Source organism: Epinephelus lanceolatus, chromosome 10 (genome assembly GCF_041903045.1).
Source record: "Epinephelus lanceolatus isolate andai-2023 chromosome 10, ASM4190304v1, whole genome shotgun sequence".
Lineage (NCBI taxonomy): Eukaryota > Metazoa > Chordata > Actinopteri > Perciformes > Serranidae > Epinephelus > Epinephelus lanceolatus.
In genome coordinates, this window is record NC_135743.1 from 10,513,544 (window position 1) to 10,541,508 (window position 27,965).

Sequence of the window (27,965 nt, forward strand, 5' to 3'; positions counted from 1 at the left end):
ATGTGTCACAGCCAGAATTACATTTACAGCTTTAAAACACAGAGCAGTTTTGTTTGCTCAGACTGCTGCGTCACTCTTTCCGTGACAAAAACATGCTGCTGTGTGAGGAACCTTGAAGGCATCAAGTATTCTTTTAAGAATACATACAGAGTAATGTATTTTGTATTGGCTCAGAGTTGAGAATTAACACCCTGGTGGTGTTCAAATCTTTTTCTGCTCTGATATTTATTTTTTAAAATATCTAGAAAAACACCTCAACTTGTACAACTCAACCGGCATGACAAAAGGATATGAAGCTATTCAAATGGCGAGTCTAAATATAACTTGTTAGACAACAATGAACTTCCTGGTGTTATTAGAACCAGAAAAAAACCTGAGTTGAATTTTAAACGTGGATGTGATGACTAATTACTGAGCTGCAAACCCACGGACAAAAACATGCGGTTGTAAAAATTTTATTGCCGTAGAAAAATGAAAATAAACAAGATAAGGAGCCTCACATGTTGGCCAAACTCCTTATTTAGACATTTTTCTTTTCAGCTTCATGGAGACTCCTCAGCATTAGTCACTTTAACACACTTTAACAGTGTCTTTTATTCAGGCCAAGTCAACAAACATTCAAAAGCAAACCAATAGTCTCACATTCTTTAATGAGCTGTAAAGAAAAACACCCAGTGAGTCAGTGCTGTTGATGGGGGAAACTCAGATTCAGGCGCATTTGCGTTTCCTTGTTGTGGCCCAGCTGACATAGCTGGTTTATGATTAATCAGTCAGTCAGTAGGTCTGTGACCCACATCTCACTGGGCCTGTCTCTCTGCTCCATGTGTCTGTGTTCAGGCCACTTTGTGCAGCCATATTTGGTCCATAATGCCATATTGAGCTACAGCAGAAAAAAAAAACTAAAGAGAGGCTAGAGCCATGGAGCTGTAACTTCCTTTTCCAAACATTTCCTCTTTGTTTTTTTATGCAAATTCCAAACTTTCAAAGTCCTACTTTTACCCTGAGAGGCAGAGAGAGCTCCCCTGCACTTTTTATTTTCACCATCTGTTCCCCCTGAGCCTTGGTCCTCTCTTCAGCCCAGCTCCTCTTTGGTTTTCCCCTGCTTGCGCGGCATCTTCTTGCTGCTGCTGTCCTCCAGCTCTTTGCTCTTGTAGTAGTGAGGAGCCACCTCAAGCAGCCAGCTGCTGTCTATCTCAATCACCTGTGCGCAGGGAGGGCGAGAGAGAGATTATAAAACGTGTGGATATACAGGAAGTTAAATATTATACAGGAACACTCGTCACACTTCCTCATTAGTGTACAGGGTCATGCAAATAGTTATTCTTTAGAAGACTTAATACTGGAATCAATGAAAGATGTGTTTATGTTGTTTACATTTTAGCTTCTTCTGTGTTTAAAGGGGAACTACACCTATTTTAAAAATTCACACATTATTCCTGTGGTCTGAGACAGTCTAAAAAATATAAGTAAATACGAACAACTCTCCCAAATCCAAAAACTAGAGTGCTAAAACTCACACTTGTGGGTATAAAGTCTGCAGCTGCTCCACAGACAATGAATTGGTAAAGATGTCATAGATGACACTGAGAGCACCCACCCAGGGGACTGTTCTGTCCAGCCTCAACTGGTTAGTTTTTAGCCACTTAAAAAAAAAATCAATACCAGTTTTTAAATGTACGCTATATTTAGAATATTGTCACTGCTTTACCTTGACGTCGGACAGCCTTTTCGGACGGGAAACTGCAGCTGTTATCTCAAAGCCACCAGACTCCATTGACAAAAACAGTAATTGTACTTTGCAGAGCAGGTGAGTTGCTGGTCAACCACTGGCTTAAATGGTTAGTGTGTAAAGTAAAGCGGAGAAAATATTCTAAATATAAAACTGATGAAGATTTTTTCAGCAGTACAGGGCTTAGCTTCTGTGCTGCTAGATTTGGTTTATCAAAGACGCTAGCAAAGCAACACAGAACATAAAATAAGCACATGAGAAACATCAGATAGACAACCATGTGTAACTATGCATTTTTAAACATTGCAGTTACGGCTGAAAATGACAACAGAAATAAACAAGTTTGTTGATTTCACATGTCAATCATCTACCAGAAAGTGACTGTTGTTAGCGCGACGTCATGAGGATTCAGTCTATAAGGATGCGTTTCATTCTGCTGGTCCACAAATTCAGCCTCCCTTCAACATCTATGGAGCAGCTCAGGACTTAATACTTAATAACATTAGGCCGGAGTAACAGTACTCGATACCTTTGAGGTATTTGATGAAACAATGCAGTGCCCAGTATTACCGAAATGTCTCCAGTCAAATGACACCTGCATTCAATCCTTTTTGTGCCGGGTCGTCTGGTGAGGTCCTGCGTATAGAGCTACATTAGGGTCAAAAGTTTTGTACTTGAAAAAATAAAATTTGAAACTGAAAATTCATGTGTTGATCTTGAATTTTTTAAAATACAAGAATGTATTCAAAATAAAAATAAGTATATGAAACCTTTTTTTCAGGTTAAATATAATTTTGATTCACTTTTGTAATTCTTTTGAATAAATAATTTATTTTCACTTTTCACTTCCATATATATTTTAACATTTGAGGTCTTATTTTTTTCAGTTGCATGTTTTATCTTTTCAGATTCAGATCTTATTTTTTTCACTTTCAAATCTTTTTTTTCAGTTTCAGACTTTTGACGCTGATGTGGTGTGGGGGGCGTGGCATCAACTGAGAGGGGTGTGGAATCATGAGTGACAGTGCCTTCAGGGAACGTAGGAACTAAAAAAATTCTGACTCAACACTTATATACACCATATTCATGTCACTGGCAGTGTAAAAATTGATGCCAGTGACAAACTTCCATTCAGAAATCTGTTTTAGACAGTACTGAGCACTAATTGCGGAATAAGAGCGATAAATTATGCCAGATTTTGCAGTTCAACAGCCCCATTTTAAGTGCTGATTTGTCCGATTTCCACATAGCACTGTGAAAGCAACGTAGTGTCCACTTTTCTTGCGATGATGGCGTCCAGTCGGTTGGGTCAATCTGCTGGAGCCCATACATCCAGCACACAGGTGAGAAATGTTAACTAAGTTTTGGGAAATCATAACAAACATCAAGGGGTCGTTTTTGTCACAACATGCATTTTTTTGTGACGTCTTTTAAGTGGCAAATTTTTCAAAGCTGGAAAGTGTGATTGTCCACAGCTCCATCGTCACAGCCCTGTTGATGCTTCCTCATCCAGTAAACGTGTCCCCTGGATGAAACCTTTGAGCTTGGGGAAAAGGAAACAATCCTAAAACACCTCCCTACTCACCTGACCGGGCTCAAGGTGATTTTTGTGGCTCCAGGTGATTTTTTTCCCCAAGGTCAAGCTTGGGGAAAAAAATCACCTGGAGCCGGGTCAGGTGAGTAGGGAGGTGTTGTACAATGTATGTTGTCACAAAAAGGACCCCTTAATGTTTGTTATGATTTCCCAAAGCTTAGTTAACATTTCTCACCTGTGTGCTGGATGTATGGGCTCCAGCAGATTGACCCGACCGACCGGACGCCATCATCGCAAGCGAGGTGGACACTACGCTGCGTTCTATGTGGAAATCGGACATATCAGCACTTAAAATGTGGCTGTTGAACTGCAAAATCTGGCATAATTTATCGCTCTTATACCGCAATTGGTGCTCAGTACTGTCTAAAACAGATTTCTAAATGGAAGTTTGTCACTGGCAATCACATGAATATGGTGTATATAAGTGTCAGAATTTTTTTAGTTCCTACGTTCCCTGAAGGCACTGTCACTCATGATTCCCCCTCTCTCAGTTGATGCCACGCCCCCCACACCACATCAGGGTCAAAAGTCTGAAACTGAAAAAAAAAAAAGATTTGAAATTGTAAAAAAAAAAATCTGAAAGTGAAAAAATAAGATTTGAAACTGTTAAAAAATAAGATCTGAATCTGAAAAGATAAAACATGCAACTGAAAAAAATAAGACCTCAAATGTTAAAATATATATGGAAGTGAAAAGTGAAAATAAATTATTTATTGAAAAGAATTACTAAAGTGAATCAAAATTATATTTAACCTGAAAAAACGTTTCATACACATTTTTATTTTGAATACATTGTTGTATTTTTCAAAATTCAAGATCAACACATGAATTTTCAGTTTCAAATTTTATTTTTTCAAGTACAAAACTTTTGACCCTAATGTAGCTCCATACTGCGCGGCATTTCAGGGTGCCAAGATGCCACCGAAAACATTTGAAATTATGGCTACCAGCACACTACATGCCACTCCGTTCACATTATGAGTATCGAGTTAAGTACTCTATTGGTATCAGTGTCACTTTAAGGGTACCGTACCGGTATCATAATTTTTTAAACAATACCCAGCCAAAGATGACAAAACAAAAAGAGTAATCATTGATCAAACCTCCCTAGGCCGTGGAAATAATGTATTGGAATTCTCAATTCAGGTGTTGTTCCCCTTTAATCATTGTCTTCCTTGTGGCGGATGTATTCTACCTTTCTTCGCAGGCAGACTTCTGAAATACAGACTAAAACTAAGACCTAACTTCTCTGCAAATATTTGAGGGAGATTTAGGCAAATGTTTCAAAGTAAACAGTTAACAGACAGACCTGTCTCATGAACTCCTTGGTGGTGAAGACCAGTTCGTGGTAGATGAGCCAGCGGGGCTGCTCCTCGAACAGAGAGCTGTTGGGGTGGACGTACACTGTCTGCTGGTGCTTCACTGTCTTGTAGCCGCCTTTGCTCAGTCGCGCCGTGTGATAGAAGTATCCTGCCGTCACCGCCTGGGAGAGAGACGAGAGCCGAATTTAAGACTGTATCCATCCTGTTAAAACTATAAATTTCCAAAATGCAACTTTTTCACAAGCTACAGAGAAGACGATTTCAGATTTGTGTTAATGCTTATGATACCTGTTTCCATTGGACAGCGACAAGTTTTTACACTGTATTTCTGACAGCAGCGACCAGCCCGTGCTTTCATTTGGCTGGTGTGACAATTAAATGCTTCATTACATTACTTAAAGGCAGATTTGTAAAATTATTCAGACATTTCCTTGTTTTATTCTGAAGGCTGGAAGTACATTCTGGAAACTATCACAACAAACCTAAACCAACATTTCTAAACAATACTTTGACAGGCAAATTTACAACAGGACTGTGCAGCTTTCACAGCCGTTAGACCGGCACAAATCAGACAAAGAGAAAGAGCATCTCTGGTGATATTTGCATGTATTTAAATTAGGAAATAAGCATACTTTTGGTGTTAAATTCATCCCTTTCTATGCAAATAAGTCTCACTGCAATACCAGTCCAGTTCACAGAAATCAGTGTTAATAATAGCCACACGCCATTACAGTGAAATCCACAACGTCCTCAGAGACCCGGTGGTAACTAAAGCGCACTGACAGACCAGGATATTAAATCCCAAATACTGTTACTCTCTGTCACATTTAAATTTCTTGACTTCAATGTATATGGGGTCCATTAAAATATCTTAGTGGCAAAGATGTATCTTGTATGTTGGACATAAGGCAGGAGGCATAATCACAACCTCTGCATTAATTTAAACTGGTTGTATACAAAGTAATTGTATTACACTGCAGGCAATGAAGGACTTGTATCAGTGTCTGACATATGGAACCCCCAATGTAAATTATTACTGTTATTATTATTATTTTTCTTTTTTCTTTCTTTTAATATTACTATTATTTACTGTGTATGTATTTATTTCAAAGAAAAGGCAGGACTTTTGTAACCACACATCTGGTATTCTGTATGTTCTTTTCTTGTGGTATGATGTTGAAAACCTACTAAAAAAGACCGGTGAAAAAAGAAAAATCTTGACTGAAGGTTGGAGGAATGCCTCTGCACCTCGTCGGTCAACACCTGAAGCTCAGGGTCTGAAAATTCCTGTTTTTTCTCTCTGCCGTTGTTCCACCCGCTGTGTTCCTGGTGCAAAGGCAACATTTATACTATGCTACAGTGATAATTGCAATCAAATGCAAAATTTTATGGGCGTTTTAACTCTGTCATATCACTTGCACAATATCTCAGACCTTGCAACACAGCAGATACTGTAGGTGTTGCAAGTGATGCACAATTCATGCTGCTATCAGCTGCCGAATTTGCATGTCAGTTTTATTCATGTGTTGGTCAGGTTAAATTATGGTCAGATGGACAATGCTGTTTTTCCACACAAAAACTGTGCTGTTTTCAATCCAGAAGTAAGAGCTTTGATAATTCATTTGTTTCCCTCGAGAAATGAGTTACTCTTTAGGTTAACTGTCTGATCACAGTCACTGATGCAAACAACATGGGGCTACTGATAGGAGTCCAGCTGTTCAACATCTGACCCTAAAACTAAATTTAACTCAAAGTAGATTCATTTGGGTAAACATGCATCCACTTGCTGAATAACCACCAAAGCATTAATGCAAGAAAAGCAGTTAATTCACCCTGCAAACTGAGATATCAGTGTAACTCCTGAGAATATAACAAGTTCTTCAGGGGTTTGTACTGACGGTGAGTTTTGTGTGGGATTTGTGATACATTTGCAAATCCCACACAAAACTAAAACTCAACACTCAGACCTGCTTTTCCAACCTTGTTTTGTGGGTGTGTGAGTGTGTGTTGAGTGAATGAAACTACTTTGCTTTTATGAGACAGAGCAAATTTGACTGTATGTGAACATGCAGTGACAATAATCATTCATCTGTTTTCACAGATGCACACAAACTGTTCACACTTGCTGTAATGTAGCCAAGTGGTGTTCGATGTGTTCACAAAACAGGGACAGCATGAAACTGAAATTCAGCTGACAAATAATGTCTGTACATTTGTCTGTCATCTCGCCTTAAAATAGCATAAACATTTTCATATGACTAATTCACTTTTCACGTTTGCATGTAAGCATGGAGGCGTCAGCGGACCCTGGCTTAAAAAAAAGGACGTGCACAGTGCTACTAAAGCCACTTCAAGGATAAAACCTCAGAGAATATTTAGAAAAGAGCAAAAAAATTCTACATTTGTTTAATTGTTTGATAAACTTTTAATTAATTACAACAAAATAAGTTTTGGAGCTTCTTTTGCCGATCTGGCTGCATACGTTTTTGACACAGACAAAGGCAGCATGTGATGAAAAAAGGTGTAACCCAGCTATTAAAACAAACACCCTTTCTTATCTCTAGTGGTTTACGGTGCGTTCACACCACACACAGACCCTGATATGAGAAGGCTGTTCACGCCATCTCTGTTCAGTGATGTTTTAGGCATTACTCAAACATTTTCTCGCCGTTTTCTTTTCTGAATCATGTTTTTAGAGTCTAGTATCTTCAAAAGACTCTCTCTCTCGAGACGGGAAGCATCCACCCGCCTATAGTGTTCTAGAGCAAAAACAGGTCATATCCAATGGTGACCTTTCACCTCTCTGTGGAGACAAGCAGGCTAAAAGATGAAATTCTCCTTGAGGGAACAAAGGGATATTCAAAAAAATGACCGTGCTGACAGAAGCCTGTTAAAGCTAAAGTAAGCAGTTTAAGGTTTACTGTGTATTATTACTGCTTCCCTCCACTAGGTCAAGTTTCAACTAAAGTTGTAAATCATCTTAAGTTGTTTACCTTGAGCCGGTGTAACGCCTGAGGTGGAGTCAACAACAAAAAAAGAAGCAAATACTGACTGCAAAAGGTGTGTTTGTTTTAGAAAAGGCACCATCTTCACCATGTTTTTGAATGTTTCAGTGGGTGTGTGCCACAGGTTTAGCTTTTCTTTCTTCTTTATACTTTGAACTTCCTGCTCAGACTACAGGAGTTTTGGGCCGATGTATCCTGATTCACTCAAGCCCCCAGGAACAGCTCCGGGCTTTGAAGCCACCTTGACATCTAGCCAAACGTGGAATTACAACTTCCAGGTGCGTCACGTGATGCCACTGGGCCCAAAAGGACTTTTTGCCATAGACTTTAATTGTGAAAGAGACATCCGGAAATTAGTAGATACATTTTTTTTGAGTGTCACAACTCAATCATTCAGTCTGCTAACATTTTGAATGTCTAGAAGAGCCGCGAGACTAACTCATTTTATCCCCATTCAAGTTAGCGAAGAGCTAGACCAGAAGTTAGCCGCTTGGCAGCTAAAGTCTCATGTGTGCTTGCCCAGCACACGTGGTCATACCAAGTAGTAGCCATGTTCACACGGAGCCAGAAACACAGTGAAGTATAGCATATCCTCTTTATTAATACGAGAAATTCAGTGTTTTAGTCCAGAAACTGTGGTAAAACTCTGGGGGACTTCCTCTGTATCACTGACCTTGCGTATTGGCAGGCTGTCCCCATTGGAGCTGACTACCTCCACCTCAATACGATCCATCAGACCCTCCAGTTGGTCCCTGACGTCCCGGGCTCTTCTCATGGAGCGGAACTGGATGAAGTTTTCGTAGCACCACTGTGTGGAGTAACCGCTCTCTAGCCACTGAGGGACAAAGACAAAATTACTGTAGTTTGTACAACACCTGAGTTCTAGGTAGGAATATATCAGCCCTGATACAGAAGTTTCCCACCTGGGGGTCTGGACAAGATAAATCTGAGGGTTTACGAGGTGTAACAGCAGAGAAAGCAGGAAAATATATTTTTCATTCTTTTCTCTAATCTTTGTTTCAGTAATGATGTTCAATATCTCAACAACTATTGGATGGATTAAGATTTAGTTTCGTACATCATGACTCCCAGAGAATAAATCCTGCTGACTTTGATGAGCACCTGACTTTTCCTTTAGCGCCACCATGAGGTCAACATTTTAATGAGGGCTGCCCCTTGAAAGTCAGAGATTCGAATCATCGGTCAGAGACACCTCAGTCAACTGACATTACTTCAAGGCCAGCAGTCTGTTGTTTTTTGCTAGTCAATGTGCTGTCCAGTGTGCTTCAGGGGACGTTTTGGTCCCAAGATTTTGCTGCAGAGTGAGCGCTCTTGACTTTTATGTTACTCTTTGGCAGCTGTTGACGTGATGCAGTGGCACAGAGGAAGCGAAACTTTCCACCATGAGGCTAACAGCAATTTAATACGACAAAGTCTCTGGCTTTTCTTTGATATCTAATGACGGCAAAAAATGTTGTTGAACATTTCCGATCAGTCGTCAGCACTGTTAACTTGTTATTACGTGAATGTGCTGTCACACTCAACGTCCCGCTGAGCCCCGTTCAAACTTTAAAACGTCATATGGGGAAAGAAATTGCTGATTTATCGTATTATAGTTGGGTACAGCCATAATTTTAATTTGTCCAAAACTTTGGTTTATGACCATATACCTGCAAAACTAATGACATTACCATAAGCCTCAGTTGTAGTGCTGATTGACAAATGTAAGCATGCTAACAATAGTCTTCTTTTCTCGCGATTGACTATATAATTTGACTATTTCAGGAATTATTAAAATAAAGCAAGGGGGGAAAAATATTTTTAGTTGATGTGAATTTGATGTAAACCTGTGGCGCAAGTTCATATAGGGGGATTTAAGGGGTCAAAAGCAAAAAAGTTGAGACTGTAACCTTCGGGGGGGGGGGGGAACAGCTGCAAAACATTGATTTTTTTTTTTAATATATAAATTTCTAATTTCAACTCTTAAAAACGTCAAGTGTAAGTGACAATATTCGATATGTTTACATACAAAGACAAAGGACAGCTGATTAAAATTGTTGTTCAAGTCATTGTTCATTCATAGAATCAATTTAAACTTCCATCCTGTCCCTTCGATTGCAGATCGGTAACTCAAGTTATTTTGAACGCATCTTCAGATGTAACTTCTGCTGACTTTATACCTGCGTGTAGACGTTGAGCAGCACCAGGTGGTCTCCCCCTGGCACCACGAAGTTCATCCTGGCATTGTCAGCGTGCACAACCTTGTCTTTGGGACGGTAGAAAATAGAGTTGTTCACCGACAGCATGGCCGCTATCGTCAACACTTCCTCTGAACACTTGTACCTGGAAGGAGATGGAAAAAATTGAAAAGAAATACAGAAAACTGCAGAGAGAGACAGTGACAACAAAAGTAATCATTCACCTCTTACTTGTAGGATTTCTTCCTGAACTGCATTCACTAACAAAGTTGCCAATCCCGTGAGGTGGTGGTCTGTTTTTTGAACATTTTAGAAGATGTACGTTTTCCAAATCCAGCCACCCACGTGTCTTTAATATCATCCAGGTAGAGAACATAGAGTTAATGATGGCAGCGTTAGGGTGATGATTTGTCTTTCTTGCAGCTTACACTGGATAAATCAGTGCTCTGACTCATTTCTACATGAGGAGGAAGTATACCAGCTCAAATATGAGCTAATGTTTGACTTCTTGACAAGTACGCAGTTTGGTTTTTTCAGTTTGCATTTCCGTATTTAGTTTAATCTTTGGAATCACTTTCACCCTTAGTGATAGGAAATCAAACTTCTCTTGCTCAAAAAACAAGTTCCTTATCCAGGGCTGATTTTGCAGTAAATCAATTAACCTACTCCAATTCTAACTGCTAAAGTTGAAGCATATTGGACAGTATGTAAAGCTTCTCTCCTGGGGTAACTTCAATGAGCCCAAACTCCAGCTGCATAATCAACAACTAGAGCACGAGCTGGGTTTGAGTTTGGTATATGTCGGGAAGCCAATGCCCTTTTTACACAGAAATCCTGCGATGGGGCCGTAACGAAGACGGCTGGCGTCATGTTGCTCCAGTGTGTGATTTTAGACAGAATGCCTGCATCACAGACGCAAAACTGGTGTGAAGGGTGTGACGTGTAACACAACAGTGATGGCCTCTAGTGTGACATCCGTGACGTGCAGCAATTTCTAAACAATAAAAATGACATAACATGGCAATAACAGTTATTTACTGTCCCTGCCATATGGTAGCTGATCCCATCCTCGTGCCCAGAAGGTCAGGAGCTCCTATTTTCTTCAACGGGCGTCATTTTCGGCCGCTATTCTTCTTTGAGTTAGCTGCTAACTGCTCCCAGCTGCTTTTAAATCTTCCCGCAGTGGGCTGCACACATTACATATAGTCAAAACGTCCCAATAATCCCCTTATGCTGGCTGTCTCTTTCACACAGATTTAGCGCTGTTACGTCCTCCACTGCCTGCTCATGTATGAGACGACTCCCCCCCGTTCCGCTATCATACCTTTTACACAGAACGGCGAGGCAGAATAACAATGCAACATTTCCACCTTGCGCAGGCAGTGAAAAAAGGGACTTCTAAGTGATTTAATACATCTTATACTTCATACAGGTAATGCATCCCATCAAATGAACATAGAGTGAAGGAGGCTTATGCGGCTATCAGACTGGAGACTTACTGCTCAGAGGCCAGGATCATCTTGCTCAACATGGGGTCCACCGGTAGCTCAGCCATCCTGCGACCCAACTGAACCCCCCGACAAACAACAACAATCAGTTTAAGACATTCATTCATTCATTCATTTAATAAACAATAACCTGTGCTGCAGTAGTCACCAGTGATACAGTCATCCACACTCTCATCCTTAATAATCACAAGACGAGCTCGGCGATAACAGCTGGAAGCTGCAAACACAATAAGTCATCTCTCCTGTGTATCAGCACTTTTCATCAAGGAAGTCATGACACGGCATCATAAGCAACAGGTATGTACAGTATGCCATGTGCAGACTATGAGTGATGATGGACGTAGATTACGTGTGTCAAAGCAAAAGGTTACGTATCTCCTCTCTGTGATTACAGATAAGAATGTAAAAGGAGTCTAGAGAGTCTAGAGGACGGAATGACTGGATTTTGTTGTAAATACAGTACAGGCCAAAAGTTTGGACACACCTTCTCATTCAATGCGTTTTCTTTATTTTCATGACTATTTACATTGTAGATTCTCACTGAAGGCATCAAAACTATGAATGAACACATGTGGAGTTATGTACTTAACAAAAAAAGGTGAAATAACTGAAAACATGTTTTATATTCTAGTTTCTTCAAAATAGCCACCCTTTGCTCTGATTACTGCTTTGCACACACTTGGCATTCTCTCCATGAGCTTCAAGAGGTAGTCACCTGAAATGGTTTCCACTTCACAGGTGTGCCTTATCAGGGTTAATTAGTGGAATTTCTTGCTTTATCAATGGGGTTGGGACCATCAGTTGTGTTGTGCAGAAGTCAGGTTAATACACAGCCGACAGCCCTATTGGACAACTGTTAAAATTCATATTATGGCAAGAACCAATCAGCTAACTAAAGAAAAACCAGTGGCCATCATTACTTTAAGAAATGAAGGTCAGTCAGTCCGGAAAATTGCAAAAACTTTAAATGTGTCCCCAAGTGGAGTCGCAAAAACCATCAAGCGCTACAACGAAACTGGCACACATGAGGACCGACCCAGGAAAGGAAGACCAAGAGTCACCTCTGCTTCTGAGGATAAGTTCATCCGAGTCACCAGCCTCAGAAATCGCAAGTTAACAGCAGCTCAGATCAGAGACCAGATGAATGCCACACAGAGTTCTAGCAGCAGACCCATCTCTAGAACAACTGTTAAGAGGAGACTGCGCGAATCAGGCCTTCATGGTCAAATAGCTGCTAGGAAACCACTGCTAAGGAGAGGCAACAAGCAGAAGAGATTTGTTTGGGCCAAGAAACACAAGGAATGGACATTAGACCAGTGGAAATCTGTGCTTTGGTCTGATGAGTCCAAATTTGAGATCTTTGGTTCCAACCGCCGTGTCTTTACGAGACGCAGAAAAGGTGAACGGATGGATTCCACATGCCTGGTTCCCACTGTGAAGCATGGAGGAGGAGGTGTGATGGTGTGGGGGTGTTTTGCTGGTGACACTGTTGGGGATTTATTCAAAATTGAAGGCACACTGAACCAGCATGGCTACCACAGCATCCTGCAGCGACATGCCACCCCATCCGGTTTGCGTTTAGTTGGACGATCATTTATTTTTCAACAGGACAATGACCCCAAACACACCTCCAGGCTGTGTAAGGGCTATTTGACCAAGAAGGAGAGTGATGGAGTGCTGCGGCAGATGACCTGGCCTCCACAGTCACCGGACCTGAACCCAATCGAGATGGTTTGGGGTGAGCTGGACCGCAGAGTGAAGGCAAAGGGGCCAACAAGTGCTAAACACCTCTGGGAACTCCTTCAAGACCTTTGGAAAACCATTTCAGGTGACTACCTCTTGAAGCTCATCGAGAGAATGCCAAGCAGTAATCAGAGCAAAGGGTGGCTATTTTGAAGAAAAGAAAACTAGAATATAAAACATGTTTTCAGTTATTTCACCTTTTTTTGTTAAGTACATAACTCCACATGTGTTCATTCATAGTTTTGATGCCTTCAGTGAGAATCTACAATGTAAATAGTCATGAAAATAAAGAAAACGCATTGAATGAGAAGGTGTGTCCAAACTTTTGGCCTGTACTGTATAAAAATAGATTATAATAAACACTATAAAAGTGGCTCAGGGGCAACTAATAGTGTAATAAATTGACTGTACACATAATTTACAACGCAGCATATACTAATAACAATAATTTAGTGTTAAGTTAATTTCAACTAACTTTGTCTGTCTGCTGTTTGATGCTGGGCAGGTAATGTCCTGTCGAAAACGGTACGGCTGCAGGCGGGACAACTCAACAATGAGCTGAAACTCAATATAAAGCTCTGTAAAGCTGAGAGGGGGCTGTAGATTCAGGTGAAAGTTCTCTCTAGATTCATCACTACGAGCGTCCCATTTCACCTATGATACATTGTTATTATAAAATATCTATTATAGCTACTTTTACATATGGAATAACTTCTTAATCTGTATAGGAAAAAAGTATTTTATGGGATATATGGTTGGCAAAAGGTACATGTGTTGAAGTAGTTACAGCTGAGGAGCAGCATAGGATGTGTCTTTGGACTAAAAAGGGCAGAGGAAAAAGAGAATAAAGTTCAGGAGTTGCTAAATTCTCCCAATACTCACTCCACCTCAGTATTTTATGGTAAAATGTCAAATATTCAAACTAAAATGAGTGAAAGTCTGAGACTAATGTGGCATCTTGGATGTGGAACTAGGGAAGATGTATGGCAGGATGTGATCTAAAATGACGTTTTAGATCAGATGTTATTATACACCCCTGAAACTGTTTAAAATGGGCTTAACCAAGGACAATAAATGTGGGAAATGTTACAAAGGTGCGGGCACATTTCTCCATGCGCTACTGCTGGTTCCCAATTGCTGGGTCACAGTCCAAAAGTGGGTCGCTGATATGTCCTCAATGGACCACAAGTGACCTGCAAACGTGTCAAGTTTATAGAAAACATTCTTTATTCATAAGTACGGTGAATTTCCGGCACAGAGCTGCATTTTTAAGTGCTGTTTCCTGCTGTAGAGTGAGTGACTAACAGACAGCTACATGAAAGAGACAACACACTAGCTCAACGACATGGCCAAACACAAGTATGACGCTGAATGCGATTAACTGTGCAGACTTTGAACTAATGACTGAGGAGAAAACTGGACCTCGTGGCTGGACCAGCTGGGAACCACTGCTCTAGGGGACTTTTCTGGCTCATATTAGAGGTGCAACATCAAAGAGAGGGTAAAGGGTACCAGGGGACAGGATGTGTATGTGTGTGTTTATATACTCTACTATATATGTATGCATTTGTATGTGTAAAAGTTATTGGCGTGCCAGAGTGGGTCCTTGTGGCTGCCTTTTAAGTTGGGTGTTTTTCCGTTGTTTGTTTTCCTCTCTCAACTGTGAATTCTTGTATATCACGTCTGTATCATCTGTTTTTATAAAGCCAGTATGGGAAAATGAATAAAAAATTACAATGGCAAACAAAAGTACAAGTTTGTACCTTGGTGAGCTCTCCCAGGTGGTTGAGTGCTCCCAGAGCGTAGAGCTGCTCCAGCGCTAAGACCAGAGTCTCATGAGGAGGTGGGTCCATGAAGTCAAAGTGAATTAGATCGTTGATGCCTGTAAGTAAAACATTAACTTATTGCCCAGTCACAGCCACCAAATAGTGATCTAACCTGCCTCAGCTTGATAAAATAAAAGTATGAAGACATGTAATTTTAGTAGTCTTTATGGATCGCCTCCTCCCCTCACCTAGACTCTTAAGCAGCAGGACGACATTCCCCAGGTTGGTCCTCTGGATCTCGGGCACAGTCGTTTCCTCCATCTCGTGTTTAAAGGCCCAGGCTGTGTAAAGCCTGAAACATTTCCCAGCAGCCACTCTGCCTGCACGGCCTGCTCTCTGGTTGGCCGAAGCCTGAGAGGGAAACAGAAGCAGAAAACAGGAGGAGGCAAAAGGTTTAGAAACAAATTAAAGACTGACAATGCAGACATAAAACACCACACTTGGACATTAGCCTCTACACAGTATACATGGTCCCCACATATTTTCATGGACGAAATTAAAATAGAATTTCCATGACTTTTCAAGGACCCATAATAAAATATTTAATATATATTAATAGTTTAACAAAATAAAATCTACCACAAATTACACATTTAAACAGCTCCCAAATACAAAAATGTACCCTGGGATCTATAGATATATAAATCAACACATGATTTCCTTCTTTTAGCAAAATCCTAAATGAGTGGGTTGGTTATTTTTCCACCTGGACCTTTATGCTCTGCCATTTCTCCTCTAATCATCACGCTGTAACCTGTGACAGGCTGTTATGATACCACAACTATCACACATTCACATGTATGTAGTTTTTTGGTTGAGCTGCCAGCATCACATAGGTTTACATTACCAAAGGTTTATGACAAAATCTCTTGACAAAAACCAACTCCCGTGTGCACACGGCGAGAGAGGAGAAGGAGAGACACTGTGCTGCTGCCAGAGGAGCCGCTGAACGAGTTCCCTCTGAGCGGTAAGTCACTAAGAATCTGAAAAGTCCGGGGCTGTTCATAAAACATTAACTCACTCACTCACAAGTTCTCCAGCAACACACGTTACACGTGCTACGCTAAATCAGTCTGTGAGATGAATGAAATAAATTCTTGTCCATATCGCCCAGCCATAGGTAGAGTTACAGGAACACCACTTTGACAAACAAACCCCACGCAGGACTGCATGATCACAGTTTATGGACTAATGCATTTTAGAAAAGTAAAAATATATATATCAGCTGACTTCTAAGCAAAGGTAATGAGTAACAAAAGCCTTCCAAGAAATGATACTCAAAATCTGTACTCAAGACAACAATGTCATTACACACACAAAAAGCCTCCATGACTTAATCAAAACTTTCAAGGAATTTACTGATTCCATGACTTTTCCAGGTTTTCCAGGAACCCTGAATATCACAGCTTGCAGCCTGAGTGAGTTGATTCTGAAAACATGTGCGTTCACTACACTCCTAGATCAAACAGTGAGCCGTTGTTACCCGTGAGCAGGGTGTGACAATGAGCGACTCCATGCCGGTGCGGGCGTTGTAACTCTTCTGTTTGCAGAAGCCTGGGTCAATGACGTAGATGATGCCATCTATGGTCAGCGAGGTTTCTGCTATATTGGTAGCCACCACCACCTGGGATTGATAGAGAGAGAGAACACACAGTGCTGAGAGATAAAGTGAGTAAGCAGCGCTCAAACAAAGTCTGGATGAAGATTAAATCCAGATGTTAAACAATGGGAACAAAGCCGTGATAAAAACATCAAAACAAGGCTTTCATCTGTCACTGAACAGTGTTAAAAGCCAGGATACTCAGTCTGTATAACAAAATCTCATTGTACTACAGCAGCCTCTATTGGTGAATAATAGCATGGACATTTAATTTGCCTGATGACACAACTCACACAGAAAACAGATAGCAGAGAGCTATTGTCTTCATTCATGTCTCGCAAAGAAATAAACTTCTTCTCAGCGTCTACTGACCATTTTGTGTCTGCCAAGTTGAAATATTAATCCTACAGTGACCTACTACATCCAGGCCAACTGTGTTCGGAAACAATAGCAGTTTCCCAAGTATTCTGCACAGGAATGAGACATCGTCTCACCTTACGGGCTCCAGGTGGAGTCGGGTTGAAGATCTTGGCCTGCATGTCCGATGGCAGGTTGGCGTAGATGGGAAGGACCAGTAGCTCTGCTATCTTAGATCCGAGTCGCCTGCATCTCTCCTGGAGCAGCTCGCAACACGCTTCGATCTCCTCCTGCAAGAAACGCAAGAGGTTAAAGAGTTAACCAGCACACAAAGATAAATAATGAGACCCTTTGTAGCAGCATACTTCAGTGAACAATGGTGAAGTGAACAACTTAGGTCGCATTCACGCCTCTAATTCAGTTAATCTGCTGTTACACTTGTATGTATTTAAAGTATCACATTACCAAAGTACAATGAAGATTAAATGCAGCTGGCGCTTCATACCATCTTTTCACCTGCCTCTTGTGTCAAGTTTAAGGATAATGTTTATCTGCTGTCCTTGTTTTTATGTCTACCTGCCTGAAAATTGTTTTTGGGATTGTGCTGAAGTACATAAGGAGCCGCTGGAGACCAGAGTCAGATGTCTTGTATGCATACACATACTTAGCCAAAAGAACTGATTCAGCAGCAGCCATATTTGGCATAACACGTAGAAAACCCTCCATAGTAAGAAAAAGACATCTTTTACGACACTGCTTGTGCTCAGAAGAATGTTATTACATTGGAAATCAAAAAAATCCAAAAAGTTTCTCCGTATCAGAGTGAAGTTCTTGCTTCAGGGGTTCAGTGGCAAATTCGTTTCCATCTAGGATCTGGTTTGGGCATATTTAGGTACACTAATACTTCTAACTCAGGATATTTAATCATGTGGACCACAGTAAATGTAGTCTATCTAATTGAACTGCTTAGATTTATTTCTTTTCTCTTTTATACTTCCATCTGTGTCTGTTTTATACCAACTGCTGTCATCATTTCTTTATTTATCACATCAGTTTTTGTGAATCTGTATTTAGAACAGGTTGTTTGGGTGCTCTGTTTCTCTTCTTGTGCCACTTTTTATTTTTTATTTCTATATTTATGCTCTTCTAGGTGAGTTTACTTAATGTTTCAGCAGGTGAGATGCTGGATGGGGGGGGGGCATGGTTGTTTGTTGTGTATAAAACAAAATATAAATGTTAATCTGAGTATATGTTTACTGTATTCTGGCTCATGTTCACTTTGGTTTTGATGATTGCAGGTCACACTTCTTTTTACTGAACCTGGTGTGTTTATGTTCTGCATCACAAAGAACTCATGAAGACATGACTGATTTTGTGCATTGTGAAAGGAGACTAAAACTTTACCTAATTTTATAAATCACAATGAGGTAGAAAGGTGGCGAAAAAGAGTCTTGATTTAACAGTAAAAGGTGCTACGTTTAATAAGAACTACCAAATACACAGAGTTGGACACCACACACCAGAGTTTGTTTGGCAACTTTGACATCAGCTTGAACACACTGAAAGTCACCGGCACACGGACCAGAGTTGTTTTAAACCGATCCAAACAGATCAGGAGTAAAAGCATCCTTTGGCAACACTGTGGTCAGAACCACTTCTCGAAGGTGCATGTATTAATATATCTTACTATTATTCCATCCAAAATATGACAGAACACGTACAGATGTTACGCACAAAATAAGGAGGAGACCACCAATCTCCCATTACAAGTGTGTTAACTTTGAACCTTTGACAAAAATCTTGAAGAATCCCGTGCTTGATATCAACAATACCTGTCCGGTGAGGAACACCAGGATGTCTCCGGGAGGCTGGGTGACGTGGATCTGTAGCACCGACACCACACAAGCTTCCAGGTAGTCTGCCTCTGGAGCCTTGACACAAAACATACAGATGCATGCATCAACAGGACAGACAAACAACAAAGACATGTCAAGTTTATAAAAAAAAAATACACTTTATTTTGAAGTACAGTGAATTTCTGGCACATAGCTTTTATTTTGAAGTGCTATTTCCTGCTGTAGAGTGAATGACTAACACACAGCTACTTGACAGAGACAGCAAAGCTAGCTTGACAACAGGGCCAAACACAAGTATGGCACTGAATATATTTAACTGTGTGGACCTTGAACTAATGACTACGGAGAAATCTGGATCCCGTGGCTCAACCAGTTGAGAATCACTGGACTAGACTCATTTGACTGATTAAGAACCGATTAAGAACGGTCTTTCTTTCTCTACAAAATTCTATAGGTGAAGTGACCTGTCTTGAGCTCAAGGATGATGTCCATTTAAGCTTGGTATCTTTTAAAAAATTACATAAAAATGCCACCAGACACCATAGGTGTGTAGTAAAGCCATACTTTCAAAAGTCTTGGTGGCATCTTGACACACTGAACTGCCAGCTTCATTAAAAACACACTGCACTCGACTTCACCATGTCACAGACTTTATGGATCATAGCTGCTGTAGTAGTGGGCCAATCACACACTGCATTAAATTGAAGAACGCTTATGGCTGCAGGCAAAACCATACAGCTATGGGTACAAAAAGGATCAAATGCAGGTATCATTTAACTGGAGAAGTTTCAGTCAATACCTTAAAGAGGCAACAGATAGCATCTTTTCCTAAATATATCATTATGAGAATAATGTGTGTTGCACAGGGTAGTGGCCACAGTAAAATCAGACTATCAGTGTTTACATAGGTTACTTAGTGGCTTTGCAATCTTTGTAATAAGCTTCTGCCATCGGGGGCGAAATTTCGCAGAAAAAATCTGCTTTACGGCAGGACTGGAGCTGGTCCTTATGAGGAACTGGGCATGAGATAGTTGAGTCACGAGCACAATGGCAGATGGACAAAGTTTGGAAACAAGTGAAAAACGGCCTAGTGAAAGAAAACAAGATCCTCCGTGTGAGGAGGCAAAGAAGAGCAAAAAGGAGAGTGATAAAAGAAGAGGAAAAACAAGAGTAAACCTCAGTCAGGCATTCAAGAGATGGAGGGAGCTCCGTGACCAAAGAGGCTTCAAAACCGATGTCCCGCTAGCTTTCTTTCTAATGGATCAGTAAGTAACACGGCTAAATGTTAGCTAGACGAGAGAGGACTGTAGTGTACTGGCTGCTGGTTCATTCCTAGCTGGCCAGCATCGCAAATGACCGCAACCAGGGACCGGGTAGCGAGTGTTGGTCGACTGACATCCTCGTTGCCATTCTGCAGTACTGGTACTGTGCATTCTGGTGTAATTATTTGTAAGGATAGACCGATACATCGGCCGGCCGATATATCAGGCCGATATTTGAGTTTTTTACTTGTATCGACATCGGCCGATACGCACGTGAGTTCGCGGATTTATTTTTCCTTGGCATGATTTACAGACAGGCATCCATGGGCAGCTCTGTGTTGCTGGAAGACCCTGCAGCGCACATGCAGCGAATCCTACTGTGTACAGTAGTTGTTGTTTTATTTATGCTTCAGCTTAAATATTTGTTTATTTTATAAAGACATTACTGGAAGATTTAAGAGCACTGAACTCTTTTTTTTATTTGAATGTATAATAATAATAATAATAATAATAATAATAATATTCTACCTGTTCTACCTCAACTTTCCATCTTGTTTTAGTATTTTTTACTGTTCAATAAATGTTTCTTATTTTAAACTTGAGACCTGTAATATTTGTTATCATTGTGTCATTTTTTTGATGTAAATTGAGGGAGCAAAAGCAGTATCGGCCCCAAATATCGGCTCAAGAAAATCGGCAGTCCATAATCGGCTAAGGGTGATGGAAAAAAATCGGTACCGGCATCGGCCCTAAAAAATCCATATTGGTCTATCCCTAATTATTTGCATTACTATTTGTTTTTTCTTCAGATAAATCTGATAATTGTTGCTCGGTCTCTTGACTCATTTATTTAGTAGAGTATCCACACACCTTCTCATTCTACATATACATAGAGCTATACTGGTGGCTTTACAGCCTACATTTTATTGATTATCTCTGATCCCCCACGGTCAATTTGGTCGTTGCGACAGTGCGACGCAACACCACTGGCGCTAGGTGGCGCCAAGTAAAAAAAAAAAAAAGGAAACCTATCTGTTGCCTCTTTAAAGGTATTAAGTACCGATACCCAGCACTATTGTCCATACTCACAAGTTTTACTTATTGTTCATTCATTTTTGTAAAAATACATTTTTCCATACTTGAATGAGAAAGCAGAATTTGTTTGTAATGTTCTCTTTTACACAAGCTGGGAAAACAAGACTGCAAACTTTTATTCAGTTTTTCTATCACTGTCCTTTTTACATTAAGCGTCAAGAATTGGTACCGTGAACTGTATTAAGGATTCAAACAACATGCTTGTTCTTACTTTAGTGTAGAAGATATCGACGGGAAACCTCCTGCCAGGAATCCTGAAAACAGGCGCGTCGTCAAAGAAGCAGGAGAAGCGCTCAGTATCCAGAGTGGCGCTAGCGACCAGCACCTTCAGGTCTGATCTGAACCTGGCGATGTCTTTAATCAGACCAAACAGGATGTCTGTGTGGAGTGTGCGCTCGTGGGCTTCATCTATGATTATCACACTGGAGGGAGAGAGAGACAAAGTGTTTTGGGAGAGGGAAGGATTGAGCTTAAAACATTGAGTGATAACCGTGAAACTGCAGAGAGGAGCTTAGTTAAGGTTGATAAAATAAATACAATATCTGATAATTCAAGGACACCTGACTCAAACTGAAAGTGGAACATGTAAAGTGTGATGAGGGATGTGATCAGGAACACAAACATATTTTAAAAAAAGTAGAAAACCACAAATTTTCCAAGAAAATGTCATAAAATTGTCAGCAAAACTTCACGCTCAAATGAAAACAACAACAAAACACCTGTGGATTAACTGCACAGTGACTTCATTTTTTGAGCAGGTTAAAGCATAACTTCCAGTTAGTGACTCCCTTCTGTGCATTACCTGTAGCTGGCCAGGTCGGGCTCAGTGAGAAACTCTCGGAGCAGCATGCCGTCTGTCATGTACTTGAGCACCGTTCTCTCTGATGTGCAATCCTCGAAACGAATACTATAACCCACCTGGATGAAACATCACGGTTAATATGAAAACACTGATTCACCAAACAGTCAACAACACTCTCAAATAAATATGAGGTGAAATATTAGACAACAGCTGAACACAAAAACATGAATTATAGGAAAATCCAGTATCCATTGCTACACGGATCTTAAATTGCATCCTTTAGCCCCGTCTAGAATCAATGAAAACTGTCTGAAAATGAAACGGGATCAGCGTGATCATGTGTCAAGCTCACCTCATTCCCAAGCTTGACGCTCATTTCCTGTGCCACTCTGGCCGCCACTGACATGGCTGCCACTCTGCGAGGCTGTGTACATCCGATCTTCATGCCTCCTTTAGTGTAGCCCTGAGAGATGAACAACAGGTTGAAGGGCAGATTCACTCCTGACTTGGATGAGTTTTGACCTTTATTTTTCCTCTTTGCTGTGCAGTCATTCTGACTTGCTGCAAATCCTGTTGCCTTTCACTGAGCTTTTGTTATGTATCCTTGCCACTTTTCTACAAGTGGGTATTACATGTTTAATAACAAGTATGTGATGATTTTATGTGCTAATTAGGCCCTGTCTACACATAAACAGATATTTTTGAAAACAGATATTTCCCCTCTCCATTTAAAAAAACTCAGTTTGCGTGTGGACAGGAAGCAACAACATAGAGGAAAATATGAATTGTCAAAACTATCTGTATAGACAGGGCCTTATATCCTGCACTCACATCTTCCAGGAGGTACTGTGGGATCTGGGTGGTCTTTCCGGAGCCCGTCTCCCCTTCAATGACAAGGATCTGGTGCTCGTGGATGGCAGCTAGCAGGTCCTCTCTGTAAGGGAAGATGGGCAGGCTGCGTCGGACCTCCTGCATGGACTGCTTCCTCTGCTCCGCCTGGGACAGAGCCTGGGCCTCCTGATCCTGAAAACAACACAGTCAGAATAAATGGTCCACTCTGAACACTAAATACTGATTGACTGCAGATTGAAAATTGAGGCAGGAACAAACAGACGAGACAAACATGCGTCACAGTGATTTCATCATTGGGAAACTGAAGCGACAAATTAAGGGAAAAAAGGAAGTAACAAATAAATCCCACCTTATCCGCCCGAGTTCCCTTCATGGTTATGGCGGTGCTGACAAAGTCGATCATCTCGTCCTCCTCCAGGATCAGCTGGTACTTCTCCTGCTCCTGCCTCCTCCCTTGTTCTCGCTCCCTCTTGGCCCCGAAGCTGAGGGAGGCCGTCTTCAGCCTCTCCTCCTCCCAGCGGCCTTGCTCTCCTCCCAGCTCCATGGGAGTTTCCTCCAGCTCCAGGTCCCTCTGTGGCACCTCCTGGTCAACAGGGAGACATGGGGAGGTAAAGAGTTGAACAATTAAACCAATGCACAGTTTAGTAGGTGACTGCCTCTACATAGTATGTATGTAAGTATCAGTATGAGACATCCCGTGCTCCTACCTTGCTTCTCTTCTCTTCTGGCATGTAGTATCTGTTCTTCCTCTCCTCTTGTTCTTTGGCACCGGCCTTTTTGTAATCTTTAGCCAAGTCCCGAAGGGTGCGTTTGTATTCCAACTCCTTTCTCTCCCTCTCAGTCAGCTCCTCTGTATGGAAGAGGTACTCATCGTCTTTGATCTCTTCCTCCAGGTCCTCCAGCTTCTCTGCCTCTCTCTTCTTCAGATACTCCCAGCGAGAGCGCTTCCTCAACTCTGGCAACTAGAAAGGGAAAGAGGAAGATGATGGATTACAACCTTTAGCACACAGGTGACAACTGATTTTTACTGTCTTTATTCCCCAAAGCAAACTATTCTAACACCCAGGGGTACAGTGCTTCAGAAGTCTTCATGTGATATAAACAAAAATATTCGCTTCATAAATGTGATTTTTTTTTTCCCAGCACAAATAAAAACTTGTCTACCATATTCTTCTGATCGTCTTCAGCCATCTTCAGCCTCTTCTGAGCTTCCTCATAAGCCTGGAGAAAAATAAACAAAAGGAGAATAAGTTTACCTGCATGACATGGTGGGTCCCTCTTTGAACAAATGCATGTTGTAAATCCCCCGTCTCCCACCTTTTTGTCAGTCCTCTCTGCTATGTTGCGGGTCTTGTCTTTGTCTTTCTGCTTCACTCGCTCGGCAAACGCATCCCTCTCTTCAATGTCCTGCTGTCGTTCTCTCTCTTCCTTCTCCCACTCCTCCTCTTCTTCTTCTTTCTTGAGAGACTTTTGATCCCCTTGGCCTAAATTACCCCTGATATTAAAAACAAAATTTGGATTTCATTCAATCATTTTATTAACAGTTAAAAACAACATTCTGCAACTTGTTTGCCTTAAAACAACAGCTCCAGCATCATTGTGATGGCCCACTGAATTGTGATAGGAAGAATGGTACCCCTGTCATTCCTACTCTGCGCCCTGAATGCTTGTTCCTCCACTATTATGTAACTTTGGTGAACGGGTCAGATCACATAAGCGTAAGAGTTTACAGGACCAGCTAGCTCAGGTGTTTGGCTTGTGATGTCACATTCACCAGCTCCAAAGCCTGAAAGACATTCATCAGTCCTCTGTCACATCAATCTCCTTTGACTTGTTTGTGTATGTATGGGCCATGTGGTCGTGGTGACATAACTGTCACTCTCCCAGCTGAACTTCAGATGCAGATCTGGCAGATCTGTTGGCTATGATAACTGTCAAATGGTGTGCAGACTGCCCACTTGGCCCACCACAGGTGTACACTGGCGTGGAAATGGTGCACTGTATGAACAGGGTGAGTGTAAACAAACGTTGTCTATGACCACCCATCCACCCTGCAGAAACTGGTACAAGGGTCTGGATGAAACAGCCTTTACATATTTGAAAAACTTGAAATAAATGAGAAAATCATGGTCTCATCATTCAGCTCTCACCGTTACTAGTAAATGATACGAGACAGCCCATCTCATTCTACAATATGCACTATAAACAAACACTTATTACTGCATCGAACAATATGAAACATGCATAATATAATCCACACAAAATATCTGGATTACCTTTTAGGTGCTTCGTCCTCACTTGATGACTCGCTCTCTTTCTTCTGTCTGATGTGCTTCCTCTTGTTCCCTCTGTCCTTGTCCTTGCTTTTCTTTTTCCCTTTCTGCTTCTCCATCACAGCGTCTCCATCGCTGTCGCTGTCCTCCAGTAGCGTGTATGTCCGATTCTTCCTGTCCATTTCGATGGCTTCCCGCTCCATCGCCCGGGCTGGTTTCTCAACAACCTGCTTGCGAGGAATCTGTAACATGCAGTGGTGAAAGACTGTTAGAGGATGCATTCCTTCCAAAATGTCCCATGCTAAAAATGTAACAAACTAAGATAACTAAGAACTAACGACTATGCTAAGTCCACAAAAGGACTGACGGTAGAAAATACCTTGTCATAAAGCTCTTGTGCAAAGGCAACCACACTTGGCTCGATGTCAATCGTGCCTGTCTGCTCAAGGCGGGCCACAAAGTCTTGGGGACTCGATGCTTTCCGTGCGGTGCCGATCATGAATTGAGACACGTATCTGTCACTCAACCCCAGGATGTCATGGAGACGGTCATTCACCCACTGCTCTAGATTGGCCATGGTGCCTGTTGAGGAAGCACAACACAAAAATGTGATTAATGCAGGTGAAGATTTAAGCCATGTAGCTGGAGAAACTGCGTTTACAACCAAGCATCCAAAGGTGTCTTCAATTAGCATTAGCTTTCTGCAAGTCTGTACTGAGTCGGAAATGAACAACCCATTCAGCAACATAGGTTGATTTTAGTTTTGATAACTCAATTATGGTTTCATTTATAAATAAAAATATTGATAAAAAATGGTTAGAGCTTCACACACATACACTCTCCCCTCATAATACATACCTCATAATAATATGCCATAATAATAATTATGGCATAATCTTTTGCGATTTCCACAGACTATGTAAGAACTGATGACACATAAGGAATCAGGATCTGAGCACTTTGGATGGTTGTTAGTTACAACAACAAAAGAAAAAGTTTATTAAAAAAATAATTGTTTGATTTTAGACATTATTGATCCCCAGGGTAGATAATCACATTACAGCAGCACGTGATTTTGGGGGGGGGGGGCAGATAAAATAACTACTTGAAATGAATAAATAAAATAAAGAATTAAGGAATAACTACAATCTACATTACAATACTAAGACCAAATATAAATATAACATACATGTAACTATTTAACACCTAATTTATATTGCATTTTACTGCATTTTATGATGAATTACAAACTCGATCCACTGAACGAGTGAGCAAGAAACCTTTTAAAGTACTTCGAGTGCAATTGCTATGCCATGCACTCTTGCAGTATGTACCAAAACCCTGTACATACAGTTGATGGTAAGTCTGAGATATATTAAACTAGTTTGCTCTAGCCTGAATACACACAGTGGCCACTTTGTTAGGTACACCTGCACTTGCTAATGCATTAAATGTCGCCTTTACAAGGTGTTTTATAGTTCAGTTTTTGTTGACATTGTTGGAAGATGTGAAGATTCAGTTGCATCTTTACTGCTGATGTCTTTGTAAATGTGGTGTTGTACTGGCCTACATTATGATGTGAGGTGATCTTATTTCATTCTGGCAGATTTACACACATGACAGGGGGCGGAATAATCGAAACATCTCTCAGTATAATGCAGTTTCACACAGCACCATCACTAATAATGACCCCAGTGCTAAAACGTATAACTGAAGTGTCAAAATACATGACAGCATCATACGAGTAGACCTTAAGGCCCAGGGTGTCAACAGAAACGTGCTGCTTTTAAGACCATCTCAGGATAATTTTTAATATTTTAAGACTGATTTTTGGATTTTTTTTAATACTCAAGCAATGCAGGTAAGATAAGGTTAATATGTATGTGGTCCTGTGCAGTGGAAGGTTTATGTAGGAATAGCAATATAGTAAGTTAGGTTATTCTACATTGTGCCAACAGGTAAGTGCAACTAAAAAATAGTATCAGGTTCAGAGGGAGGTTCATACAAAATTGTAGCTTCCGAAATGTGGACTTAAGCTTCACTCTTTTGATAAATGTAAATTCAAATATTGATAAATTACATTATATAAAATGTTTGTGGCAATTAAGACCTCACACATTCAAATTTGAGACTTTTTAAGGACCTGCAGATTCCCTGTGGCAGAACAGTTGTTTTGTAGTGCATTAGATTAGTGTAGCTATAATGTTTAAGTGTGTATCGGTGTGATCCTGTCACTGTGTCCTCTGCAAGATGTGTGACTACACTGAGAACTGGAGTCAACATAAGTCAAACATTAAGCTGAAAATGATGTGTTAAAGCGTCCTGCTATTTTTGTGTAATGAGTTTTATTTTAGAGTAAAAATGTGTGATGAAAAGCGCTACTGCATTTCCACTGAGAGAGAGGACTCTAATCAGCTTCACTTACCGCTTTTCAAAAATGCCGAAACAACGTTGTTGTTATGGTGGAAGCAGCAGCCTGTGAGTTAGCTAACTCAGCTAACTCCAGCTACAAATAAAACGTTAGCTTGAGTTGTAGCTCACGAGTTCCCTGTAAGAACACTTAGTGGATACATCCCTCCGCAGCCATGTAAAACTATTAGCTCATTGTTTCATTTTTCCAAACAAAACACCAAAAAAATTATTAAAACATATTTTGCTAACTTATTCTAAAGCACGCTGAGACCGGAAGCGGAAACACATCATGTGAAAACGACGGAAGAAGAGCAGAATGCGTCAGAGGCTGTAGCGTTTACTGCCCTCATGCAGCCAACTGGAAAACAATAACTGCATGGCATTTCTATATCGATGGTTTTAATGGTGTTACTAAACGTTTAAGTTTCCACCTAAGATTTGAGAAATAAAAAATACAATTATTCATCTATTTATTAATCTATTCTTACATTCTTAATACTGCGAACCTTTGCACATATCCAAGAGTATATT

The 27,965-nt window shown here is 40.8% G+C and overlaps 1 protein-coding gene across 1 annotated transcript; it reads right to left on the reverse strand.

The window, feature by feature from the left end:
* Window positions 1–442: 442 nt before the first annotated feature.
* dhx16 (DEAH (Asp-Glu-Ala-His) box polypeptide 16) lies at window positions 443–27,725 on the reverse strand. The gene is made up of 21 exons (XM_033641462.2): window positions 27,448–27,725; window positions 25,402–25,604; window positions 25,026–25,264; window positions 24,067–24,244; window positions 23,914–23,970; window positions 23,457–23,711; window positions 23,099–23,332; window positions 22,729–22,920; window positions 22,250–22,360; window positions 21,898–22,013; window positions 21,307–21,517; window positions 18,715–18,813; window positions 17,020–17,172; window positions 16,409–16,549; window positions 15,114–15,276; window positions 14,863–14,981; window positions 11,348–11,415; window positions 9,831–9,993; window positions 8,324–8,485; window positions 4,633–4,806; window positions 443–1,201 (listed from the first exon to the last, which is right to left on the reverse strand). Exons 2-21 carry the CDS (start codon window positions 25,597–25,599, stop codon window positions 1,073–1,075), a joined length of 3,162 nt encoding a protein of 1,053 aa, XP_033497353.1. The 5' UTR covers window positions 25,600–25,604; window positions 27,448–27,725; the 3' UTR covers window positions 443–1,072.
* Between the last annotated feature and the right edge of the window lie 240 nt (window positions 27,726–27,965).

Coding starts and splice junctions, on each gene's coding strand:
- dhx16 (XM_033641462.2), bottom strand. CDS start 25,599: ATGGCCAATCTAGAGCAGTGGGTGAATGACCGTCTCCATGACATCCTG. Junction 23,712..23,913: donor AAGACGATCAGAAGAATATG/GTAGACAAGTTT, acceptor TTCCCTTTCTAG/TTGCCAGAGTTGAGGAAGCG. Junction 4,807..8,323: donor ACAGCCTGCCAATACGCAAG/GTCAGTGATACA, acceptor TCTCTCTCCCAG/GCGGTGACGGCAGGATACTT.